Source organism: Parasteatoda tepidariorum, chromosome 2 (assembly GCF_982258835.1).
Source record: "Parasteatoda tepidariorum strain Cologne lab strain chromosome 2, Ptep-v5.0, whole genome shotgun sequence".
NCBI classification, from domain to species: domain Eukaryota; kingdom Metazoa; phylum Arthropoda; class Arachnida; order Araneae; family Theridiidae; genus Parasteatoda; species Parasteatoda tepidariorum.
The window spans coordinates 119,392,694-119,417,997 of NC_141756.1; the positions used below are offsets into that span (position 1 = coordinate 119,392,694).

At 28.7% G+C, this 25,304-nt stretch overlaps 1 protein-coding gene across 3 annotated transcripts in view; it reads left to right on the top strand.

The window, feature by feature from the left end:
• The window catches only part of LOC107445759 (uncharacterized), a 92,769-nt gene that overhangs the window by 17,723 nt on the left and 49,742 nt on the right, over positions 1-25,304 (top strand). For all 3 annotated transcript variants that reach the window (XM_043050116.3, XM_087158225.1, XM_043050115.3), the window contains exons 7-16: positions 134-346; positions 3,479-3,654; positions 6,411-6,536; positions 9,494-9,659; positions 12,022-12,147; positions 14,256-14,348; positions 19,172-19,338; positions 19,609-19,729; positions 20,693-20,811; positions 22,032-22,241. In XM_043050116.3, coding sequence (XP_042906050.2) covers positions 134-346; positions 3,479-3,654; positions 6,411-6,536; positions 9,494-9,659; positions 12,022-12,147; positions 14,256-14,348; positions 19,172-19,338; positions 19,609-19,729; positions 20,693-20,811; positions 22,032-22,241 — 1,517 coding nt within the window. The remainder of the gene's footprint in view (positions 1-133; positions 347-3,478; positions 3,655-6,410; positions 6,537-9,493; positions 9,660-12,021; positions 12,148-14,255; positions 14,349-19,171; positions 19,339-19,608; positions 19,730-20,692; positions 20,812-22,031; positions 22,242-25,304) is intronic.

A 25,304-nucleotide genomic window follows, 5' to 3' on the forward strand; every position in this document is an offset into this window, starting at 1 on the left:
AAAAATGTATTTTTTAAAAAATGCAGTGCTTTTTATTGTGTTACATTTTGTAGTTTGTTTTTGAGCCTAATCTTGTCTGATTCGATTTTAACATTATTTTGAGTTTCTTTTTCAATGAAAAATTATCTATTAGGAAAGTGACAGAACTAGTGAAAGCAGCGTGCAAATAGCATCATCTGAATCTGATGTTTTGAGTCCTGCTGCATTATGCAGATTCAATGATCTGTATAAAAAAGCGAGATCAGATGCCAGTGAAGGAAGACTTCAAGAGGCTTTAAGTGCTCTAAAAGAAGCTTCATCAATTTGTAAAACTGACAAAATTTTGAAGCGAATTAAAGACATTGAAGTAAGTTCAACTATCTTTATGGAAGTTTCATATTTATAGAGTTTCTTCTTCTCTTCTCATTAGCACGACAGCCCAGGATGGGCCTTGGTTTTCTCAACAAGCCTATGCCAAGACATTCTTCCCTTAGCCAAGGTTCTCCAGTTTATAATCCTTAAATTTTATAGGTCCTTTTCAAGGCCGTCCTCTTTTTCTTGTACCTGTTGGCCTGGCACTGAAAACTTTTTTGGTTGTCCTGCTATCCTCCATTCTTATAATGTGGCCTGCCCATTTAATCCTTTGAATTTTGATAAATTTAATGACATCAGGTTCTTTATATGTTTTGTAAAGTTCCGTGTTTGATCTTCTAAACCAGGTACTGCTTTTACTTATTCCACCAAAAATGCTTCGCAGTATTTCTCTCAAATCTAGCTATCATATTTTCATCTCCACATGTCATTGTCCAGGTCTCACATGCGTATGTAAGCACTGATTGTATAAGACATTTATAGAGTAACACTTTTGTTTTTCGTTTTATTAGGCTTGACTTAAGATTGATATTTTCTTAGACCATAAAAACACTTATTTAGTTTTATTTTCAATGATTCTTAATCCCATTTTAATGGCTTCCTTCTCCAGACCTAAAAAGGATTGTGTTAGTGCTGTCTGCTTTCTAGCGATAATATCTAAATCATCAGCAAAAGCCAATATTTGAACTGATTTGTTGAAGATATTTCCTCGGGTGTTGATGTTTGAGTCCCTTACTATTTTTTCTAATGCTAGATTAAAGAGGAGACATGCCATGGCATCTCCCTGTCGTACACCATTTGTTTTATGAATTCTCTTCTCCTTTCTTGCCTCTTTGTATTTGATCGCAGCATTTCTAGAATGTCTCTTATTCAGCATCTTCTTACATGCTTCATTCTTTTTTTCTGTTGTCATGTAGCATTCACTATCAAACCAATCTTTCCTTTTAGTTTTCTTAGCTTTTCCCACCACTTCATTACCAGTCTTAACGATTGTTTCTTTCAAAGAGTTCCATTTACAGTTCATGCTATCTTCCTCCCTTACATTCTTTAAGGTTACTGTCAATTTGATTCTGGAATTTGAGCTTAATTACCTTATCTTTTAGTTGTTAACAGTCAAACTTTTCCAAACATTTTCCTCGAATCTTTCGACTGCTGGAGATTCTAACTCGTAGTTTTGCTATTAAGAAGTGGTTAGAATCTAAGTTGGCACCTCGGTAGGTTCTTACGTCCTCTATATCCGATTTATGCCTGAAATCCATCAGAAAATGGTCGATTTGATTGAATGTGATCCCATCAGGAGATCGCCAGGTCATTTTATGTATCTTCTTATGCTGGAACATCGTGCTTGGTATGATCATATTATAATCTGCAGCAAAGTCAATAAGTCACTTTCCATTGTCGCTTGAAGTGTCACGGAGACTAAATTTGCCAATTATTGATCTAAATTCCTTTTCCTTGCCAATTTTTGCATTTGCGTCCCCTAGTAACACTTTGACATAATTTTTTGGGCAGGATGCATATAGAGCATGCAGTTCTTCATGAAAGAGTCACTAGAGAGAGAACACTGTCCTTGTCTTCAATTGGAGCATGAAAAGTAATGAAACTGTAGTTGAAAAAAGCTCCTTTAATCCTAATTTTGCATTGTCTGGATTATTTGGTGTCATAATCTATTAATAATGGCCTTATCCTTTTACTCAGGATAAAACCTGTTCCAAATATGTTTTTTCTTATCGCAACTATAGATAACTGTGTGATTTTTCTTTTCAATTATTCCAACTCTAGTCCATCTGACTTCTTGGATGGCCAGTATATCGATTTGATAGTTTTCAATTTGATCAATCAGCATTTGTAGTCCTTTATTCTTGTACAAAGAGCAAATGTTCCATGATCCTACTCTCAGTTCCTTAAATCCTTTTCCAGTTCGTCTCCGAGAAGTCTGCCCGGGTATATTGGCTTTCTGAGAACTCAAAACAATTGTGTTTTTTTACAGAGTGAGGTTGTTAGCCCCACGCCTAACCCCAACCTGGAGGACCAGGATGTTCCTCTTTGTGTGGTGTCTCCCCTCCAACCTGTCCGGCTTGGGTGACCCTACCAGGAGCTGAAGCTCCCGTCGGCTTAACTCTCGGGATCAACAACACACACAAACCACAACACCACGTTAAGGTGGGAACACCATCGCTGTGGATTTATAGAGTTTAGTTGTAGAAAAAGATTCTATGTAAACTTAGAAAATATGCCAACTTCAGGATGTATATAAATAACTTTCATTTATATATATTTACCGTAGAGTCACGACAGTCTAAGTCTCGATTGTTCGAGTTTCCCATTAATCCGAGCTGGTGAAAAAGAAAAAAATTATGACCAGCACACACATGGCATGTGAAATGCTTATTAAGTTTGGTTTTACATTGACTACTGTGCCTGAATGTTGAGAAACGAAATGGTGTGTTGAACACAATTTTAAGTTTTTGAAAAAAGGCTCTGTCCTATTTACCTTGAATTATCAAGACTCTACTGTTTATGCATATATCAAAAGTTGTATTTTTAATGATCTGAGAGAAAAAAAAAATTAAGTTTTATCAATGCTGTTAAATGTCATGCATGAATCTAAATTTGTTGTTGTCGCCATGGATAGTTGCCAATATGGTGACCATTTTTTGTTTTGTTTTTTTCTTCTTCTAATAGTTTGTTCGCTCTTCCATGAGGATGCTATATGGTGAGTGTCCCATATTAAAAGTATGGATATTAATTTAAAATAAATCGTCCTTCATCAAGGACATTAATCAAATACAATTATTTTTTTTAGTATAAAATGTTTTTTTTTAAAAAATGCACCTAATTCCTCCTTCAATTAAATTATTTACTTACATTACATAATAATGGTAGTTTAAACTTTGCATCCTTGACAGTCTTTAATTGGCTTTTTTGAAAACTTGAATTTCTTATCTTCTAAGTTTTTCTTTTTGTTGTAATTTAAAACAATAGAACATTTTAAGAAAGAAGTTTTTATGTATCTACACTATAAAGTATGAAATAAAATAGTTTAATTGATTCCTTCTCTTATCTGTTTTTTTATTTGTACATAAGTAAACTATCTATTAAATGTTTTGTTTCGTTGCTATTATAGAATATTTTAAAAGACTCAGCGGATGATGGTGATGACCAAATGGTTGCTGTTGCAGATGGATTTTATATTTTTCATGGAATTTATGAGAAGTTATATCCTTACCAACGTCTTGGGGTGTCATGGATGTATGACTTATTTAAAAAATGCAAAGGTGGTGTGTTAGGGGATGATATGGGGTAAGCGCAATAAGTTTTATTTTGTATATATTCAGATATACAGTGCACAGGGTGTGTAGCGTTTTTATAAAGTGCTTAAAGGAGCTTATTTTCGATTTTCGTTTTTTAAAAGCCCTTAAAGGTGCTTTTTTCATTGAGTGTTTTTAAAAAGTGCTTAATTTTCCCTTTTCTAAATTGAGATTTTTCTTGTACCATGTTGATTTTCACTACGAATTATGCAGAAAGACACTGTTCATATTGTTCTATTCAACGTTTTCACAATTAACTCAATAACAATGTGAAAAGAAATTTTTTTTGTTGACATGACTGTTAAAACCAGATAAAACCGTCAATTGTCAAAAACTTTCCAATCCTGCCTAATTATGATATTCTTTTAAAGTGCTTAGAAATGTTATTAGAGTGCTTATTCTTTGTTGAATAATTAGGCTACGCACCCTGAGTGCAAAGTCCCATATCCGAACGTTCATTTACCAAAAGATCTCTTTTTCGGAAATTTTTTAGCAATCAAAATAAACAAAACTCTTCTGTTTTTTTTTTAAAAAATAATAATAATAATAATTCTTTACTCTTGAAATTTTTTAAGAAAAGTATGCAGTTTTTCTATGATTATCAGCTGAGAATCCTCTGCTTTTTTGGTTTATGATTTAACCCCGACTTCTTATTTCTATTTGATTTTAATCCGATTTTTATTACTATGTGGAAAAAGATTGTATATCACGAAAATGAAACTCTGTATTTTATTACTCCACGTCTGCCATAAAAGTATCCTAATAAAGGATAATAATAAACGAAGTGTGATTAGAGGAGTTTGAGGATCATAATAATATTATATTAAAAATTAAATTGAAATTTTTAAAACTATGTGGAAATCCCAAAGTATTGAAAATGCGATCGACAAAACCACGTGGACAATAGAATCCTCACAAATCAAGTGCATCAAAAAGTAATTCTACAAATACACGATTCAAAATTTCCTGTGTATACTAATGTAGCATTAAAAAACTATGAAAATCAGCAGCAATAATTGGCAGAAATGCAATGGTAAATTAAATTAGAATTGCTGGTAAATCGTCAGTAAAGGAGTGTGAAATGCACAATTCAAATTTTGCCGAAAAAGAGTTGCCGCTCCACAGAGAGAGAGAGAGAGCAGGAAAAACCTGCATAATCACCTAAAATAACAGTGCGAATGCAAAGTATTTTTACTTTTTTTTTCAAACTTTGAAATTACAAAAAATGTGTTTTTTTTTTTTGTTTTTTTTTTTTTTTTAAATGGTGGCCTCTCAAAGAGCAATCTATGATATATTTAAGAATGATAAACTATTTCATTTACAATGGCATTATTTAAGTATATTCAGCTGTTCCTTTTTTTTTTCTCTAACTTTTTTCAGCAGTTAAAACTAGTATAGTTATCCAAATCTAGCTATCACAAGAGCACAGTATTTGTGTATCCTCTTAATGTATTGTGTATGATATGTACAGGGAAAACATAGGGAATTTTTTTTTTTCTAGATTTGAGTGGCAATCCTGAAAAAATATTGTATGAGAGATTTTGAACCAAGTGAAATTCCGTTTTAATAAATGTCGGCGGCGAATAAACGATCGGCAAAACCAAGTGGTTTCAGAGTGGAATCGTCGTTAATCAAGTGGGTTGAAAAATTATTACTAACTTAAATGCAGGATTTGAAATTTGCCGTATTTTATAAGCCATACTAAAATATCCATATAAAATGCCACCACATTTCCTGCAACACCACAAACCACCTAGATTTATTCATTGTCAATTGAAAATGGGGTTAATTAATGTCTATTTGTTATTTTTTATTGAATAAGGACGTTTTGATGTTTAACTTAAAAACCTATTATCTGGAAAAATCTATTTTCCGAACTTGCCAAAGTCTTCATGATTCCAGATATGGGTTTTTCTACTGTATATATATATATATATATATATATATATATATATATATATATATATATATATATATATATATATATATATATATATATATATATATATATATATGTAAAACTGCTCTCATTTGTTTTATTTCTGACATCATAATTGCTCACACTATTTAGTTCATTTCCTTTTTATGAGCTATAGTTTCAAATTGTAGTATCGCTGCTTTTACATTGAACTGGTTTTAGGAGACTAATTTTTCTGGAGGGATTCAGTAACCAAAAGTCTCATGACCAAATTTAACAAAAAGTTAAATATTAAAAGAATTTTTTTTTAAAAAAAAAATGGTTTAAAATTATAATTAAGCCAATTTTTTACTATGATTTTTTCTTCTTTCTAATTTTCAAATTTTTATGTCTTTCTTGACATTAAATTTTTATTCCAATAAGAATCTTAATCCATTTTGCTTTGTTTAAGGCTTAAGTTAGCTAAAAAGAAGAAGAAGAAAAAAAAGTCGAGTAAAGCGAGGGCATTCTCATTGCCCCTAATGATAGTTTTGTGTGAGATTTGTTCCAAACTGATTGGGAAAAAATTGCACCTTTTTTATCTACTAACAAGTGAGTGGTTTTCTTCACCCCCCCTACTTCTCACTACACTATTTTTTCCTAAAAGTATCTCATTACATTACAAATTATGAAAAAAAAAAGAACGATATTACAATAAATAAAGCCAAGTACTCTGGTTCTCTTTTGCAAATTTTCCAACTGAGACTAACCAATTTCATTACAGAGAACCTCCACTGTATTTTTTTTCTTTTTTTGTGCTGTTGAATAAAAAAAGTATTTTCTTCTTTTAGGTTGGGCAAAACATTTCAAGTAATTGCTTTTTTATCTGGCCTCATTGATGCTGATTTGGTGAAGCATATCCTAATTATTATGCCTGTATCTTTGTTAACAAACTGGGAAAGAGAATTTGCTAAATGGTAAGAAGAATCAAATTGCATTTTACTTTGTCAAAGATATTGCATGCGCATACATATCCAACATTTTGAAAATATGATTTTTGTAACTGCAATATAAATTAAAATTTTCTAATGCAGACAAAATGTCACTGTAGACTGATTATAAATTTTCTAAGTGCAGTACAGAACCCGTTATCCGAAATCAGAAAACCAAAAAACCGGAACGAAATTCGATAAATTTTCCTGCCATTTAAAAATTTTTTTTTTTTTTTTCTCGTAAGATTTTAGGATTTTTCTTTCTCGTTTGAAAGATGTTTACCTTACCATAATTTTGAAAATAATCAGTAGTGTATTACTTCATCGTTTTTTCTTCTTTTTAAGATTATTTCCAAACATTTTTTTTTAGTTGGGTTTAACAATAAAATAAAAAAACGGCTTTTTGTAGATTTTCAGAAAACCGGAAAAATCAGTATCCGGAATAGCGATGGTCCCGATTGTTCCGGATAATCGGTTCCCTACTGTAGTATAAGTAAGTATTTTTGTAGGAATAATAATTACGATTGGGAAAAAAGTCTTAAGGCATTTTTATTTGTCCAAAAGGCAATTTTGAGTTAGCTTTTTCCAGGTCAAATCTGGTAAATTAAATTTTAAATTGTTTGCAGGTTGAGAATATAGGTTTACTTGCTTTCCGACTGGCTAAAAGCTAAATTTATCTTCCATCACCAATTTTGAGCAAAGGCTGAGTCACAAAAGTGGATTTATAAAATAAAAAAAATCTGGCATACCAATACTTCTGAGGCAGAAGTTTCTTAACTCAGACATCTACTCAGAAACAATTAAAGATATTAGAATCTTGAAGATGCACCTAATCCTGGTTGCCTCTGTAAAAAAATCTAATTTTTTTCAATCCCCTATCGTGCAAGTGTAAATTACGATGTTACGAAAAACATTTTCATAAGAGTGAAATCCAGCAATTTGATTGTGTGTCAAATTCTCTGACAATGATAATGATTTCAATGATTGCATAAAACTGCATTTACCCCTGATAATTCACTGATTTTTTTTTTTTTTCAAATCTCAGTTTTCCTGAAAATTTACAAATCCTGAATTACGAATTTTCCCTGAACATTTGACTTTCAGATGATATCACTGATCAATTTCTGAATTCTCATTCCAAATTCTAAGTTTAACAGTATCCAAGTTTAGATAAAGATTAATACTTATTTATTATTTTATTTTAGTTTTATTTTTTAAGATATTGCGCTTATAAGAGAGGAGTGGCAACACTTGTTTAATTTTTAATTAAACGCTACCATTTTTTTTTCTTATTTAATCCGCTTTTTTAAATAATGGATTAAAAAAAATAATAACTACTCAAATTTGGACTTTAACAAATGTTTTGTATCTCAATTTGGAATCGTTTAATTTGTACCTATTCTAAAAATTTAATAATTTTATTTCTATAAATTATGAATTTTAGTATTAGTCTGGACAAAGCGCAATGATTTTTGTATTTTTTCTCCCGCTAACACAGCCTATTATAATTTGAGTTATAATTCACTAAATTCTTCTGATTTAAGGGATTTAATTCAGCTTAACTATATTCCTACTTTATTGAATAAAAAATAGCCGTATTTTAATTATTTTCATAATTTTAATTATTTTCGTAATTTACATAATTTTAATTATTTTTTGTATTTACATTTAACATTTTTTTTAAAACTTTTTCTTAGTAATGTATAGGATAGGGTTGTTTTCTTCTTTTTATATCTCTTTCACCTTTTATTCATTCATATGCCTGTGCAATCCATTTCCCCCACCCCCTTTTAAATCAAAGAGAAAACAAAGTCAGCATGCCACTCCTTCATGTTTGATTGATAGCAGCTTGTTAGGAAATCTAAAATTCCATCAGACACATAGGAAAAAATAAAACATTTATCTCTACCCTTCCTCTTCTTGACCTAAAGATCTTCAATGTCACGGAAGAAATATTGAAGTTTTCTCTTTACGAATGGGGAAAAAAATATCTCCCATACACATATTCTTCTACTCAGTTTCAAGGGTAAGTCAAATTTCCACTTTTTTCCTCTATCATTATCGTTAAAAATGGCGGAAAAACTGAGTTAAATGTTTCCTGGTTTTCTGGATCCCGGATTAATGGTCTGTACTGTACTTTTATTTTTGTCACCCCCTTAATGTAAAAACAGGGTGCGTAATGTTTTTAAAAAGTGCTTAAAGATGCTTATTTTTGATTTACTTTTTTTTCCTAAGCCCTTAAAGGTGCTTTTTTTATTGGGGGTTTGTTAAAAGTGCTTAATTTTCTATCTTTCAAAAGGAGTATTTTTCTTTGAATTGTTGATTGCCATAAATTAAAAAAAAATGCATGATTTTCGCAATTTTATCTGCAATATTTATCAGGAACTAGTTATTTTATCATGATTATGTAATGTCTGAAAGTGTTTTTGCATTTTGTTAATTTTTTCTTTATAAATTAAGAACTTTGAACAATAGAAAGAAATAATTTTCATTTCTGCACATATCCTAATTATGAATTTTTTTTGAAAGTGATTAAAAATATTTTTTGAGTGCTCAAATTGTTTTTTTTTTTTTTTTTTTGTTTTTTTTTTTTAAATATCTTTCTGTGCATCCTGAAAGAGAGAGAGAGAAAAAAGCTTTTATCTATCTCAAATTCCTCAACCTGTTGTTTGAAAGTGATACACTTCATATTTATTGTTCTAAACGTGCCATAAATAAAAAATATATTTTCTTATTTGCCCTATTTGTGAAAAAAATAAATAATAATAATTTAAAACATGTTTTTAAAATTTTATGGGAAAGATAAGTTATAAATGTAAATTTTCTTATACATCAAATCGACAGAATCTTTAACCATTAAAAATGACATTTTGTTTTGTTAGAAATTATTTTTGCCTGTAATTATCAGACACTTGATTATAGAGCCTCCTTAATTCTTTCAGGTGCCCTGGTATAAAGGTTTATTTATTTCATGGAAGTTCAAAGAAAGAACGTGAAAGAAATATTCTTAAGGTGAAAAGGAAAGGTCATGTTTTATTAACTAGTTATGGAATGGTAGTCAGCAATTTGGATTCTTTGGCTCATATGGAAGGGGAGAGATTTATTTGGGTAAGTTTATCCTCTTATCAATCATTTTATTTTTAATTTAATATTTATATTAAATTAATATAAAAATTAATAAATATTGTTGATTTTAATTATACTATGGCATTAAAATTCTGGTGGTCTGTATTTTCGTATTTAGTTGAAAAGCAATCGTCATTGTCCAAAGGCCATGGAATTTGCTACATTAAGGCCTGGGCTTGTGTTGCAATTGAACATATAATTAGCTAAGAAAACAGTCAGATTAAGTCCCTTCGCATATATAGAAATATCTAGTTTGAAATACACAACACATAAAATCCTTACATTCTGAATATACATCCTTAATCTATGGTATATTTCAGTGTTTTACATATTTTTATATTTTTAATGTCCATGTGGTAGAAAATGGTAAAAAAAAAAAAAATCAAAAAAACACTGGAAATAAACTCTAGAAAAAGCAATGGAAATAACCAAAAAAGAAAAAAAAAGCTTTTTAAAATTGCACCTTGATAAAAAAATATCCCTTTTACAATTATACTAATTTATGTCCAAGTAAATTTGGACTGTTGAGCAAATGAGCCTTAATTAAAAAATAATTAAATGTTTATTCTTTTTCTTAAAAATAACTAATGTACAAGGATTATTTAAAAGATAACGGAAGGAACTTTATTCACTTCATACTATTTAACAAAATCTTTAGGGTTTTTTAAGCAGCTCCATAATTTTTCTGACTTCCAATAAATTTTCTGAATTCCAATAAACCTCATGAGCAAAAATTAATTGATACATTATAAAAATACTATTAATTACATTATATAATTGCGTTATGTTCAATTAAGAAAAATCGGAATCTGTATTATTAGATCGTTTCGGCAAGCTTAAAATTAAACTTTCCATATTAATAATATTTTTTTTTAATAATTCATTTGGTCGATTATCATTTGAATCTATTTATCAATTATAATTTTAATAAATATTTCATTATATTGATTTAATGTTAAGCAGCCTGAATCATGTCTCAATAAATTCACATAATTGAAGTAATGGTTTTTCCCAATGTGTGTTTCCAATGCACTTATTCATTGCTTTTTTATTAAGTGTTCAATGAAAATTAATTTTTGTTTAATGTCTTAAAAAATATATGTGATAGAACAAAGCAGTTTTCAAAGTTGAAATGAGCATTACAAACTACACTAGAAAAGTTAAACACCATGCCAGATATCTATAGCTTGTTCTTCAGTGTTATTTGTACTAATTTTTGTAAAAGGTGCTCCAACTCTGCATTTTTTTAAAAATGGATCTACATGTCATATATTACTATTATTACTACTATCAATTTTTTTTAATGATTCAGTTTCAAATTTTGAATTATCAACTAATAAAAAATTTATAAATATTCTTATGTGTTATGAATAATGTTAAAGACTTGTGTACTGGCATGAGATTCTTTTGACTTTTTGGCAGAATTTCTAACTTTTAAAATATTTGATCTACTTTTTTTGAGAAGGTAATTTTAAAAAAAGCGAAAAATAAAAATTAATCATTGTTAGCTTTTCATCTAGGTGAAGAATGATGATTTGTGAATTGTTGATCAGACTATTTGCATACAAATTTAAAAAGTTATAATGAAATTTTCCAGTGAGAAAATGATCATAGGAAATACTGTGTTAAATGTCTATTTTTCTCAACAATTTCTACTTTATTTTGTCATTTTACTTTATTATCTTATTTTTTCATTATGATTTCTGTATAAAGCTTAACATTTTGTTGGGCTGTCAATGCACACATGTAGCAAAGAAATAATTATGTAAATAATTGAATTGTTTTCTTTTTATGCAAAATGTCTTCACACAATTTGTTTTTATCATTTGAATTGATAGGTATACCGTATCTGCGCACCTGGAAAGTCATGAATTTCGGTATTGAACAAAATTTGTCATGATTTTAACTATTTTTTAAAAAAAAATCATGGAAAGTAATGGGATTAGTCTCCAAAAAAATCTAATTTTTAAAATATAGTTTACCCTCCCCCCCCAATTTCATGGTGCTCCGAATATCTGAATGTGTGGGTATCTTTAGAATATAATTCTGCAGAAAAAGAAGAAAAAAAATATTCGATGTTGTATTTTGTTCGGCTCTTTTATTGCTTCCACAAAATAGGTGCCTCTGAGAAAAACCTGAGAGCCCTGAATTCTTTTTTAAAATTATTATTTGGTTTTTGTCGGAGAAATTAGTATCTTCGTTAAGTTATGAAAAAAATTTTGGAAGTAGTCATGAATTAAAAAAATCTAAAATTTAGCACATACCCTGTAGATATTTTTACACTTTTTCTTTCTTTTCCCACTCTTACATGACTTCACACTTTTAATTGCCTTTTTTTTTTCAGGATTATGTGATACTGGATGAAGGACATAAAATAAAAAATCCAACTAAAACCACAAAGGCTGTTCATGAAATTCCTGCTAAAAATAGGCTTGTTCTTACTGGTACACCCATACAAAACAATTTGAGGGTAAGAATTACCTTTTTTTTAAAAAAAGTCTATTAAAATTGTAAATAAACTGTTTCTTTGTTTGTACATTACATACTTTAAATCATCTTATTATTAACAGCTGTGCAGTTCCATTAGCCAGGTTTTGTTAATTGTTTCAATAAATTTCTGAAATTCGCCAAAATAAGCATTAAAACAGTTTTGATAGCAGTGATTGTATAAAGTTTGATTTCTAATAAAAAGGATGATAACTATTACTGTTAATTGCTTTATTGTTAATTTTAAGTATAAACTGTGAACTGATGAACTTTTTTTTTTGTTGCACGAAACTATCTTTTGGTTCAAATGAATTCCATAATTGTCTGCAAAAAGTTTTGAATTTGTTTACTTAATTCTTTTTGTGTTTCAATTATTTTTTATTGCCTTTTGGACTGATTGACTTGTTCAAAAATTTTAAGCTGTCATTTACAAAAATACTATGACGATTTAAAAAAAATATTTAAAAATTTTTTTTTTGTAAGTTTAATGTTTGTTGTAAGTTTCATATTTTTGTTAATATTTCATAAGTTTCTGTCTAAGCTATTGGGATTAGCAAGATATATACAGTCGGACCTCTATTTATCAAAGTCGCTGAATCCCAATTATGAGCTCGTTATGTGGAAAATTCTTTAAGTAGAAAATCACGTTTTAAAACACTTAAACAACGCAAAACAGTTTTTAAATTCATAAACACTAGGCATAATTAAAATAGCAATTGATACACCTTTATCTTGTAAACTAGTATCTACTATTTATTTTATAAATCTTAACCATAAAAGAAATCTGCATGAAAAGTGAGAATAGATCAAAATATTATCCATTATTACTGTTGTGATTATGGTAGAAAGAAAGAGTCAGAAGCCACGGGTCGACTGTGACATAGTCTTTATTGAACTAAACTAATGTAAGGTAAATTAAAAATTCTGGTATTTATATGAAACATACAAGGAAGTAGGAAAATATAAAATGGAACTTTGACATAGATTTTCAACACAGCTGTTATTACATCTGATGGTTTTAGCGGATGTACAAGAGGAAGAAAGTATCTTCGAAGGAATTCTTCTCACGACCTTAAACGATCATTAATATCGAAATATGTGATTGCAAGGAAAGTCCAGGATAAAATAAGGTTACAACTATTAACAGTTACACTATTATGCTACATACATTTTCAACTAAAAAAAAAAGCTACATTTATGTATTAAATTATAGCTGCATTTATTACAAGAGTAATTTTAAACATACATTACCACATGTGTTCTTAAGTTTAATTGCTACTGATAAAATCTGTTAATTTGAATTGAATTTTTCATTTGAAAGGCAAACAAAAAAGGATTTAACTACTTTCGATAAAATAACTTTTAGAGAAAGCAGTAAAACATTACATAAAGCCTTGGCTTCAAAAATTAATTCAAGGTAATTTCCCCCATAAAATGCGTTAACAAGTTTGAAATATTCTGGAAAATGGGGAAAGTGGATCTCAATGAAAAGTTCGTTAAATAGAAAATTCACTTTGCTATTTAGAAGTTATTTTACGAAGAAATTTCCAAAATGTTCTTAATTTCCTTGAAAAAATTCGCAAAATGGAAGTTTGTTAAATAGAAGTCCAACTGTATAATGTAAAGTAAACTTTTATTTTTTATTCTATATCAGAGTTTCTTTATTAAAAAGTTGTGAACTGTTTTATTTGAAAAAGATAACTTTTTAGTATAAAAATATTGTTTCAGTTCTTTTTTTTTTTTTTTTTTTTTTTTTTTTTTTTTTTTTTTTTTTGAGATGTTTAAATTAGTTTCTGCATTGCTTCAGAAAATTTTATTGAGTCTGCTTCACCACTGCAATTAGATCAAAAATTATTCAGAGTGTATAGTATCTTATATTACTTTCTGTACACTGGTTACTATAAAAAGTCAGTCCCTATTTTTTTAAAATTCTATTTCTTACTTTATTATTCAGTATTTAGAGATAAGAGTTAATCATTATTTTACATATTTCTTATCTCATAATCTTTATTATTCAGTATTAGGAGATAAGAGTTAATCATTATTTTACATATTTCTTATCTCATAATCTTTATTATACATATCTTTTAGGAGTTATGGGCTCTGTATGACTTTGTCCATCAAGGTGCATTATTGGGTTCCATGAAAACATTCAAGATGCAATATGAGAATATTATTACTAGGGTAATGCTTTTACTTATTCTATAGCCTCTGTTATCTTGTGATTTATGATAGGTAGCTTATGTTGTAAGTATAAGTTATGGGGCAAAATTAGAAAATTTTGCTACTGACAAATGGCCAGTTGCACCATTTTCCGTTGTGGTCACTTTTTTGGAAAAGAAAATTTTGAATAATTACAAAAACGATTTTTATTAATAATATAAAGGATTTCTCAAAATATGGTGAGCATTACAAGATTCATTTCTAAATTGAATGAAATTATTTCAGAAACAAGTATGAAGTAAAAAAATTTCAGAGCCACACTCGATTGACCCATCTTCACTTGCTGTTTGGTGAACCTCCTCCTCATTGCAATACTTGCAATGTTTTACTCACTGTTCATCATATTTTAATCATTTGCCCATTTTTTAACCCTCATCGTCTAACCTTTTTTGGTAGCAGGATTTGTTAGGTGACTGCCATCATCCTAGCATTTTTGCATTTCTACGCCAATTGGTATCTTATACTGTATATAACTGTTTTATCCTATTTACAATTTTATGTGATTTTATTCAGCTTTGAATGCAACTGTTTTATGATGCTTTACTATGTTTACATTTTACCTGGTTTTACTCACTTTTGAATGCGTTGGTTTTGTTGTATTTAAGTTTTATGAATTCCGTGGGATTTTTGATGGGAAAAACTTGTAGTATACATCTACCTAGTATTTATTTTGAAACCGTTTGTTTGGCACAGAATTTCCTTCTGTGGACTTTGTGCCATTAAACCCAACATTCAATTCAATTCAAATTTTCAGAATATATAAAACATTTAATTAACCGCTTTCCTAATTATCCCGAGTTAACTCAGGTACTGCAAATATTTATCATTCGGAGAAAACTCAGACTTTCAGAAATTGTTGGTATATTTTGTTTTATCACGTTTTTACTGGGTTGGTAGCAAAAAATATAATCTGCTGTGATTGGAAGTTTGCCAAGTTTTATTTAGGAGTGTTGCTGGGAATTCCAACAAAATACGTGTGGGACTGCACACTTATTTTGTGTGATTGTATATACAATGGTTTCTGAATTTACATAGCAATAAGAGTAAAAAATAGTGTATTCCTTAACTTACGTTTTAAAAGTATCACTTTGTGTCATCCCTTGCTTTAAAAACTATCATACAAAGAATAATATTGAACTTTTTTCATTTGCTCGGGATAGTAAACTGATTTTAAATTAAATATTTCATACAGATAGAAAAAATTTCAAAACTCAACTTAAAACTTGTGCATTATGTTTTGTTTTACTTCCTTGTATTTATTAATAAAATAAATATGTTGATTTTTCTGCATTTTTTTTTCCAAGTAATTGGTAAGGGAATTGGTTAATAATAAAATGCACACAGGTTGCTTTTTCAACCGAAAAATTGTGAAAACTTTCTGACATTTTTTTTAAATTGCTACTTGTTATATTTATTTTGTGGCAACCTTTAATTTTGTTCTATAGTATAAATGATCTTGTAAAGTAAGTGTAATTTCGAAATAAAAGCTCAAATTTGTAGCTCAAATATTCTTTTAAAGGTCATACATTATTTCTGCAGGGCTGATTGTGCTCCGGAAAAAATCCGGATTTCTGGATTTTTCGCTAACAGTGATCCGGAAGTTTCCGGAGATCGAAGGTCCAGACTTTTCAAAAAATTATTCATCACAGAATTTCCGGAAATCATATTTTCAAAGGTGGAACTTAAAAACACAGTTTATTTGTTTGTAAGGGAGAGCCAGATACTTTCTAAGCTTATATTCATGATTAATATTTATTTTTTTATCAGTAAATAGTTATTATAATCATAAACTCAAGAAAGAAAGACATATATGTAAATTTTAATTCATTCTCCAGGTCATCATAGGTATGTGTAAATGGTATAGGTATGAGTAACTCAAGAAATTTTCCGGAATTTTGACTTGGGCTCACAATCACCCCTGTTTCTGTTACTTTGTTGAAGTCATAAAAAGTTTAGCAGAGTCAGTCAGTTTTAATTCTGTATGATAAATTTTAAGAAAAGTGAAACATTTTACAAAAATTATGTAATTAATTTTTAACTCTTTTTCTTCTTGCATAATTTGTACATTGAGTCATTTAAAGAACTCTCTAATTTCACAATTTTAAAATCTTGTTTACTTTTTTCAGCATTTGCAAATTTTTTTTATTTATTTATTTATTTTTTTACATAGACTTTAGGACCTTAAGTTGTTGTTACTTTTAATCTTTGACAAATAACAGCTGCATAAAATAAAATGTGTTTTTCATTCATTAAATCCCTTAATTGCTGTCTACCTTGTTTAATTTATTCTTATAATACTTTTTTTTAAGCAAAAATGTTTATTTTTAGCACTAAAAGCAAGTGAAATTGTGTTACATTTTGTTTGATTAGCATTTGATTTTGCTGATTTAACGGACTCTCTGATTTCAGTTTTAAAACTAAGTCTTTAAGTATTATCATAAAACACGCCGTAATTCCAACGAAATTTGGCGCAGTGTAAAGGGGGTGACAAATAAACATTACTGAAGAAAAATGTGAATCGTCGTTTTTAAAAAAAAATCAATTATATTTGATTGAATATAATTAAATATGGATCACAAAACATAAACATTATAAAGTGAAAATAATAGCTAAAAGAAGTAAATGAATTTAATTAAATCTAATTTACTTTCTACAACAAACCCTTATTTTAAAATTTCGCTACATTTACAGTACAGGCAAATAGGTGAAAAAATAAAAGTTCTGTGATAAAATATAAAATACAGATGACCAAATATTTCATAAAAAGAAAGATTAGTTTATTATTACATATATATATTTTTGCATTAATCAGTATCCAAAAATCCATCAAAAGAAATATCAGAGTCATCCTCCAAAATTAAGTCAATGCACTTTTCGTTCAACATTAACTTCCATTTATCAGGAATTAATAAATCCATCTTTGCTTTTACCTAATGCATTTGAAATACCTTTATACCTTGAAATACCTTTGAGTTAGACATCGTCTCTTCTAAGACAGTTTCCCAAGCTGCGAATACAAAACTAATAACTTCTTGTCAAGTTGGCCTTTTTAAATTCCTTACAAGAATCTTTTATTTTTCCCGATTAAGAGTCACGATTCTTTTCTTGGCGCACTTTTAGAGTCATCCGCGAAACAACATCTGTTGGTTGCAGAAGGCTTGTAATTTTTCTTTCATATTTAAGGCACCTCTAAGCAAAGCGTGACTAAGGCAGTTTCTCCAAATCGAATCGAAAGTTTAACTTTCAATGAACTTTTTTTAAGCAAAATATCAGTACAGTTTAAAATCCATTTTATGTTAGCTTCTTCATTAATCTATCGTATGAACGCCAAAAAATCTATATTTCGTAAATCCATGGCTTTCTAGGTTGGAACTCAACTAAATTTTCGCAATTACGATGGGCGAATTTGGTCGAACAAAAGACTGTGTTTTTACATATAGGAAAATGTGATATATTTACAAAAATATAGACTTCTGATTAGCTTAGTTGAGCCTTCACAATTACGAACATTTAAATGAATTCCCCCCTAATGTCAGCAAGAATATGAGTTTTTCGCAGCTGGATGACAAAGTTAGCAATCAGTTATCCCATTGTTGACCGTTTTATACTTTAATTCAGTTAATTTAAGGAAAATAATACGTTTTTCTCAAATTTTGGCTCTTCAGGTGTGCTATATTCTTTTAATGATGGACATAGAATTGTTAGATAATAAATAAAATGGGCAGACAATATTCCGCTTGACCATTTTGAAATATTTTAGGTTCTAGTCAATTTTCTCTTTATATATCTGTAATGAGGTGAGAAATTTAAAATATCCATAAAGTTTGGTGTTTTTGCCCCGGGCCCCAATCAGGCTGACTCTGGTCCTGCTTCTAAGAGTAGCACCCTCTCCTTTTTACTCAATCTTTCCTGCTACCACTCCACCTTGAAATTCTTCCTTTTCTTGAGAGCACACACATATGTACCATTCAATGGGACATTAATCTTCATGCAACTCAGAGAAAACGCTGTTGACCTCTTCTGTTGAGAATTTCATTCCATTCTCTGCCCTCCCCAACTTGACAAATTTTTCCAAAAAAGCACTTTTAAATTGTGTGGTAAGGAAGAGGGCATTTTTTTGGTACTGATTAACCATTAGTATTTGTGTCACAATATAGAGAGCGTTTTATTGAGTTAGGGCATTTTATTAGCATTTTAAGTATTTTCATATTTAAAATTACATTTTATGAATATTCGTAAAATAAATACTTTGGGATTATCCCATCAGCAGGGATATGAACCAAGAATCTGTAGTAAAAATAATCAAAACAAACTAAAAACCCCTAAATTTTTTTATAGTTACAAATTGAACTAAAAATATGCCACTGCAATTTCTTTGGTGCTAGGCCAATCTCAAATTCCAATCATTTTGCACTAAAGAAAACTAACTCGCATAGTCAAGGATTACACAGTAAATATGATGAAATTTGCTGTTATTGGCACAGAAGCTACCTTTTGGCGATAATACCAGGTGTGGCGAAAATAATCAATGAATAATGTATGTAAATGGTCGAGACAATCTCAAAGTACCATAAAATATTTTGAGCCAGGAAATACTCATTGATTATATGTCGCTTAAATAAAACAAATAATAATATTAAGCTGCTTTTTTAAAGTGAATTATGCTGCCTCTATACATGCATTTTTTATATGTAAATAATTTATGATGAGTCTGGTATATGCAATTAAAAAAAAAAGAAATTATTTTTGAAAATTGAACTACTAATGAATATTTTAAATTGTAGTCTCGTGAGAAAGATGCTACTGCAGGAGAAAAGCGCCTTGGAACAGAAATGGCTGAGAACTTGAAGAAACTGATTCAGCCTTATTTTTTACGTCGAACAAAGGCAGAGATTTGGGATAATGAAAAGGCAGACGTGAATGATATAGAATGTAAAATGGCAGATTTGAGGTAAGAAGCTGTTTGCAAAAAAAAAGAAAAACTTAAGTTAGTTATTGTTTTTTTACTTGTTTATGCAAGTGGATGAAATTTTAATTCAACAGGTACAAATGAAACTAGTGAATTCAATTTTTATCTCTTATTTTGTGTTGGCATTACCAAATTCTTTTGATATGCAACTATATTTTAAGTGTTTATATTCTATTATGGCTTGTAATCTTATATTTAAATTGCAAATTGTAACTTGATAAAGTTTTATATTATGAACATATTTATTTTCAGAATATCTAATAACAGCAATAAGGTAACTACCCGAAAGAACGATTTCATTATTTGGTTGCCAATGTCTGATCAACAGTGCGAAATTTACAGAAATTTCCTCCATTCAGAAGTTGTTAAAAATGTATGTTTAGCTAACTTCATTATACTCTTTTCTTGTTTTGATATAGGATTATATGTAAAAATAGGGTCAGTGGGAGAAAAAAGCTGAGAGATTTTATTTAAATACTTCTTAAGATTAAGGGAAAAAGTTTTATTATGAATTTGAGGTGGTTAAAAGTACACAATTTAGTTCATTTTATATCAATAGATAATCACTATAAGAATTTTTTAATTTTGAATTGGGAAATCTACACATTTTTACAACATTTTAAATAATATAAGCGATTTTAAATATCAAATTACAAAATTTGAGTACAATTAGTCAAATAGTTTTTGAGTTAACATATTTTTAAAAAGTTGTACATATCTGATCATTTATCCAGATCAATATGTTCATTTTTTATTACTGATTTTAAAATTTTGTATACATCTGAATGTCAGGGGTTATAGTATTTCAGGTGTACCCCAGAACTCCGGGTTTTTCATGTCATCTCTCCAGGTCTAGAAACTGGGGGTGGTTCATATTCACACTGTCTTAAAATCCAATATCGCGATTCATATTCACGCTGTTTTGAAATCCAATATCATGATTCTTGTAAGAATTATTTTTTCCCCTACATTTGTTTCTAGAAAAGTGTCATAATATTCATTGGTAATTCAATTGTAAATCAAACTTTTCTATTAAATGTGAATAATATATAAATGGGTATCTTTTTATCGAGTTTTGCACGCTGTTCGATTGTTTGTTCGAGTTAACAACTTTCAGGATTTTTCACTTTGTCACAATCAGCCCTAAACTGTAGCCTATCATCAATGAGAAAAATGAAATAAGTTCATTTTTCTTTTCTTTCTAAAGAGTGTTCATTCCTCCAGTTATGTTTATTCTCATTTGTATGTTCCATTTTTAGTTATTTATCCTCATTTGTATATGTTGCTATTTTTATATGAATATTGAAAACATAAATTTAATTATTTTTCTTTATAGATTTTAGTTTCTAAAAGATCTCCATTAGTGGAATTAACAACATTAAAAAAGATTTGTGACCATCCTCGCTTATTAAGTCAAAGAGCTTGTCTGCAGTTAGGTCTAAATGGAGAACTAGAGTATGTTTTCTTTCATATATTTATTCACTTTTATTATTTATTAATGTCTAACAAAGACAAGTTATATTAGTCATAATTTGTCTTTGTTAATTGTGATTTGATGCAGATGGGACACCAGTGCCCCTTTCATCTATGTATTTTGAGGCTCTGATTACTAGCAGAATTATATATTGCTTTTTTTATACATATAAGATAGTCTTATATAGTTATTAAAAATCTAAAATATTCGAAAATTTATCAATAATTGGTTTTGAAAATTAAAGAAATTTCAATGTTAACTGTTTCTTTTTGATCTAAATTAGTGCCAATAATTGTTTAAAAGTTAGCCATGTTTGAAAGATTTTTACCTTTAACACAGAAAAAAACACCTATATTTCACACTGTATTCCATAATTATAAAGAATTAAAATGTTAAATATGATATTTTGCACTTATTTTGGATTATATTCATACATAATAAAGTAAAAAGTATGAAAAAAATAAGTTTCATAAAAATTCTGCATCAAAGGGTTAATCGTAAAATAAATAAATGAACAATATAAAGGGAATTTTATCTTTTTTCTGATCCCCCCCCCCCCATTTAATTTTTTTTAAAAATATTTTTTATATCTGTTACTGCATAAGACACAAAGATCAATATCAGTAGCTTCAGCAAGCTTCTATCAGTAGCTTTTGCTATGAAAATTGCCTGAATTTCAGATGTAAAAAAAATGCTTTTATCATTAGTATGTGTGTCACTTTTCAGTCTTGGTGACTGAAATCAGTCTTAAGAAAATATCATGACACTAAATTTCATCAATTAGTATCAGTTTTCTACTTTTTCTTTAAATTAAAATGTAATTTTTACCTTCAAAATTTAAATTTTTTTACAAACATTTTCTATATATTTTTTTAGTTAATTTTATACAAATATTACATTTTAATGCGATGCGACATGATAATTATTATGATGTCGCACCACAATGAATGAACAGGATAAATTGAACTTCAGTGCCTACTTGCTTGAACAACATTTGTACTATTGAGCGATAAATTTCTAAAAAATCTGGTAAACAACTCTTGATTGTGTTAATTGGTCAAAAAATAAGTTCAGTTTTGAAATGTTTTTAGAGTGGCACCCGTACATCAAAATTGTGTGGAAAAGAATTTAAAAAAATATTAGATTGTGATATAAATTAATGATTATCTCTGAAGCAGAATGCTTGCCATTTTTTTTTTAGTGAAGAAGATTTAATGAGAGAACTGGATGATGAAGCCACAATTGCCTCATCTATTGAAAATGTTGCAGATGAAACACTCATAATAGAATCTGGAAAAATGAAGTTTTTAATTAACCTACTGGAAAATCTTAAAGAGAATGGACACCGAACACTCGTCTTTTCACTCTCTCGTAAAATATTGGATATGATTCACCGTATTCTTTTAAACAGGTAATCCACCTTCCAATATGTTTTAAATATCTCAGGGCTGTAAGTTTTTCAAAAAAGGAAGGGGGAAAAAATGATGCAAAATCATATCATTTCTAGTTTGTTTTCCAAAATTACTTTTTTCTTGGTCAGAAAAAGTCTGATATGTTAGTACATTTTAATTTTGATACCAGTGGTCTGTTTAAGAGAAATTTTGGTCCGTTAGCAGACCCATCACAAAATATCTTATCATAAAAACGGACCCTTCACAAAATAATTTATCTTTTAATCGGACCTTTCACAAATTTGTTTATCTTCATTATTGTTTTGTTAATCGAATAAACCCTTCCGAAGGGGATGGTTCGAAATGTTAATAGAATATTATGTAAATAAAAATTAATTTCTGGCAATTTTCTAAGTAAAATATTATAAATTTAATAATTGTTTAAATTTACTTAATGTGTAACACATTATAAGTGATACATTACTAAGTTGTGTTATTTAAAATATGTCAATTGAAATTATTAAAAATGTGAGTGATTTTGTTTCCACTATTAGTTTGAAATGAATATTCTGCATTCAGTAGTATAGGCTAAATACCAAATATTTGTATGTTGCATCTCTAATTTAGTAACAGCAATTGTTGAGCAGAATGTTGTATCTATTTACAATTTAAAAACTTCTTGAAAAGGTTTTTAACAATTTTTGCAATAACAGGACCCTATTTGCACATTCACAAAAGCGGGACCCTGGTTGAACGAATGTGACTTAACGCTTATTTTATATTCACTAATTATGAGTAGTTTTTTCACATTTTTACAAAAACAGAACCTTCACAAAAAATCTGGACAGACCCCTGGATACAAATGAGCTAGATATGAAACAAATTTACTTCATTGACAATTTTTTGTTTTGTTTATTTAGTTCATTGTAGATTTGATTATAATTTTTAGTATTTAACCATCATGTAAATATACCTTTTAGACTTGTGTAGAGTAGTGTTATGTTCCATTAAAATACCATGAGATACTGTTATAATACTGTACTGATATATTTCGGTTTCATACTGTTAATTTTACTAACAAACATAAAGGCATAAGTTTTACACATTTTAGCAAATTTTAATGTATGTTACCTTTACTTTGTGTTTGATATATTCCATGTAACAGTAGCAGCATGATATAATTTATAACTGGGATAAAATTTCTTAAATAAATTTTTTTTGAAAAATAAAAATACAATTATATTTTTTTTTTTTTTTTTTTTTTTTTTTGCTTGATAAATTCAATAAATTTTTATTTAAGAGACACATCTATATTTTGATATCGTTTGTATGTATTCCTTTTTCAATGAATTCAGACTGGTAAGTTTGTTTCCAGACTACAGTTGAAATGCCAAACATTTTCGCTCAATGTACAAGTATATTGTTTAAACAAAAATTTTAGACTACTATGTTTCAGTATCTAATAAGCTATCCCTGTTTGCAAAACCGAAAAGAACTGCGAAAGATCTGTTGAGGGTGCGCGAACAATAGCATGTGAATGCTTTAGACACGTAGTAGAATATTATTCTTCAAAGTCAAATTTCTTTTACTTCTTTTAAGTTTAATGTTGATTTTCACTTATATAATTTGGTATCTCTCAGAGTTAAATTTCATAACCCTTTGTAATCCATCAGCACCTGTTGTTCTTTCCTTAAACCAGTGTTGTTAGACGGTGTTCTGCAAACACTAGAGGTCCACTGAAAAGTTAAAGGGGTTCCAAGAGTTAAGACATAATATTTCTATTACATCAAAAATCCATTATTTATTTATTATTTTGGTAAAAATGCCAATGAAATAGAAATGACAATATTTTTTAAAAAGAAAAAATTAAGTAAAAGTAAGTAAATCAGAGTTAATCAAGTGAGTAAAGTTAAGTAAAAGTGAGTTAAGTTAAGTAAATCAGAGAAATTCGGATAAAAACCTGGATCATCAGGGAATTTTATAGAAAAGCTGGAATTTTTTTTCTTAATTTAAATTATTTTACCATTTGCTATATCTACTTTATTTAGATGGAAATTTGTCAAACAGTTGAAATATCATCAACTTAGCAATACTTTGCTTACATTAAAATTCTCTTCATTATTATCCTGCTAAACTAGAGTGCCATATTAAACTCTCCCATGTTGCTAAATGAATGGAGAAATCTTTGACCTCTTTGAAGATTATGGGACTACACAGTTTAAAAAAGGCAAAAATTGTGGTGGAGTTGAAAGAAAGGGTTAGGGATATTGGCTTCTGTTCATATAAGTAGGTTTTTTTTTTTATCTTCTAGTCCGTGGACTGAATTCATTTATTGTTAAAGTTTGTTCCAATGCTTTGGGAGTATTTTTTATGTTAACAAAACTATTCAAAATGTTTTAGTTATTTTAATTTTATAAAATTCTCCAAAAAACTATTGGTTATAATTTTAATAATAGATTTTATCTTGCACTCTTTTTCTGAAAGCTTTTGTTCTCCCATCCAATGAATTATTTTTTCTTAGTTACTCATCAATCACTCATTTTTCTTGAATCGTTAATGGCAAAATACTAACCATTGTTGCATTGCTGCTAATTTTCCGTATTTCATTTTAACCTTTTATAACATATTTTATTTTAAAAAATCTTTTTTTACGAACCAACTAGATATTTTTTACTGTTTTGTTCGTAAATATTTGATTTTTGATTCAAAATTCATTTATTAATCACAATGTCGAAAGTTATTTCATTGAAAAATAATGTTTATAGTGTTAGGATTAAAATTAAAGTAATGCTCAGTAATTGTAATGGTTATCATTAACTTAAATTTATATCCGACTTAAAAAATAACACTAAAGTGAAAAAAGCTGGTTTGACACTGACTTATGTTGTCTAAAAAATTTCAAATTAATTATGGATCATATTTTACAAGTTAAGAACTGCATAGAATTTTTTTATTCAAATGTCAGCTTCAAAATGCATTTAAGTTACAAACAAACTCAGAGTTTTGACAGTTTGTAAGTGAGTAATAATTTTTGCTTTCGTGTGATTTACATCCGACACCAACAATTTAAACCATTTAATTTG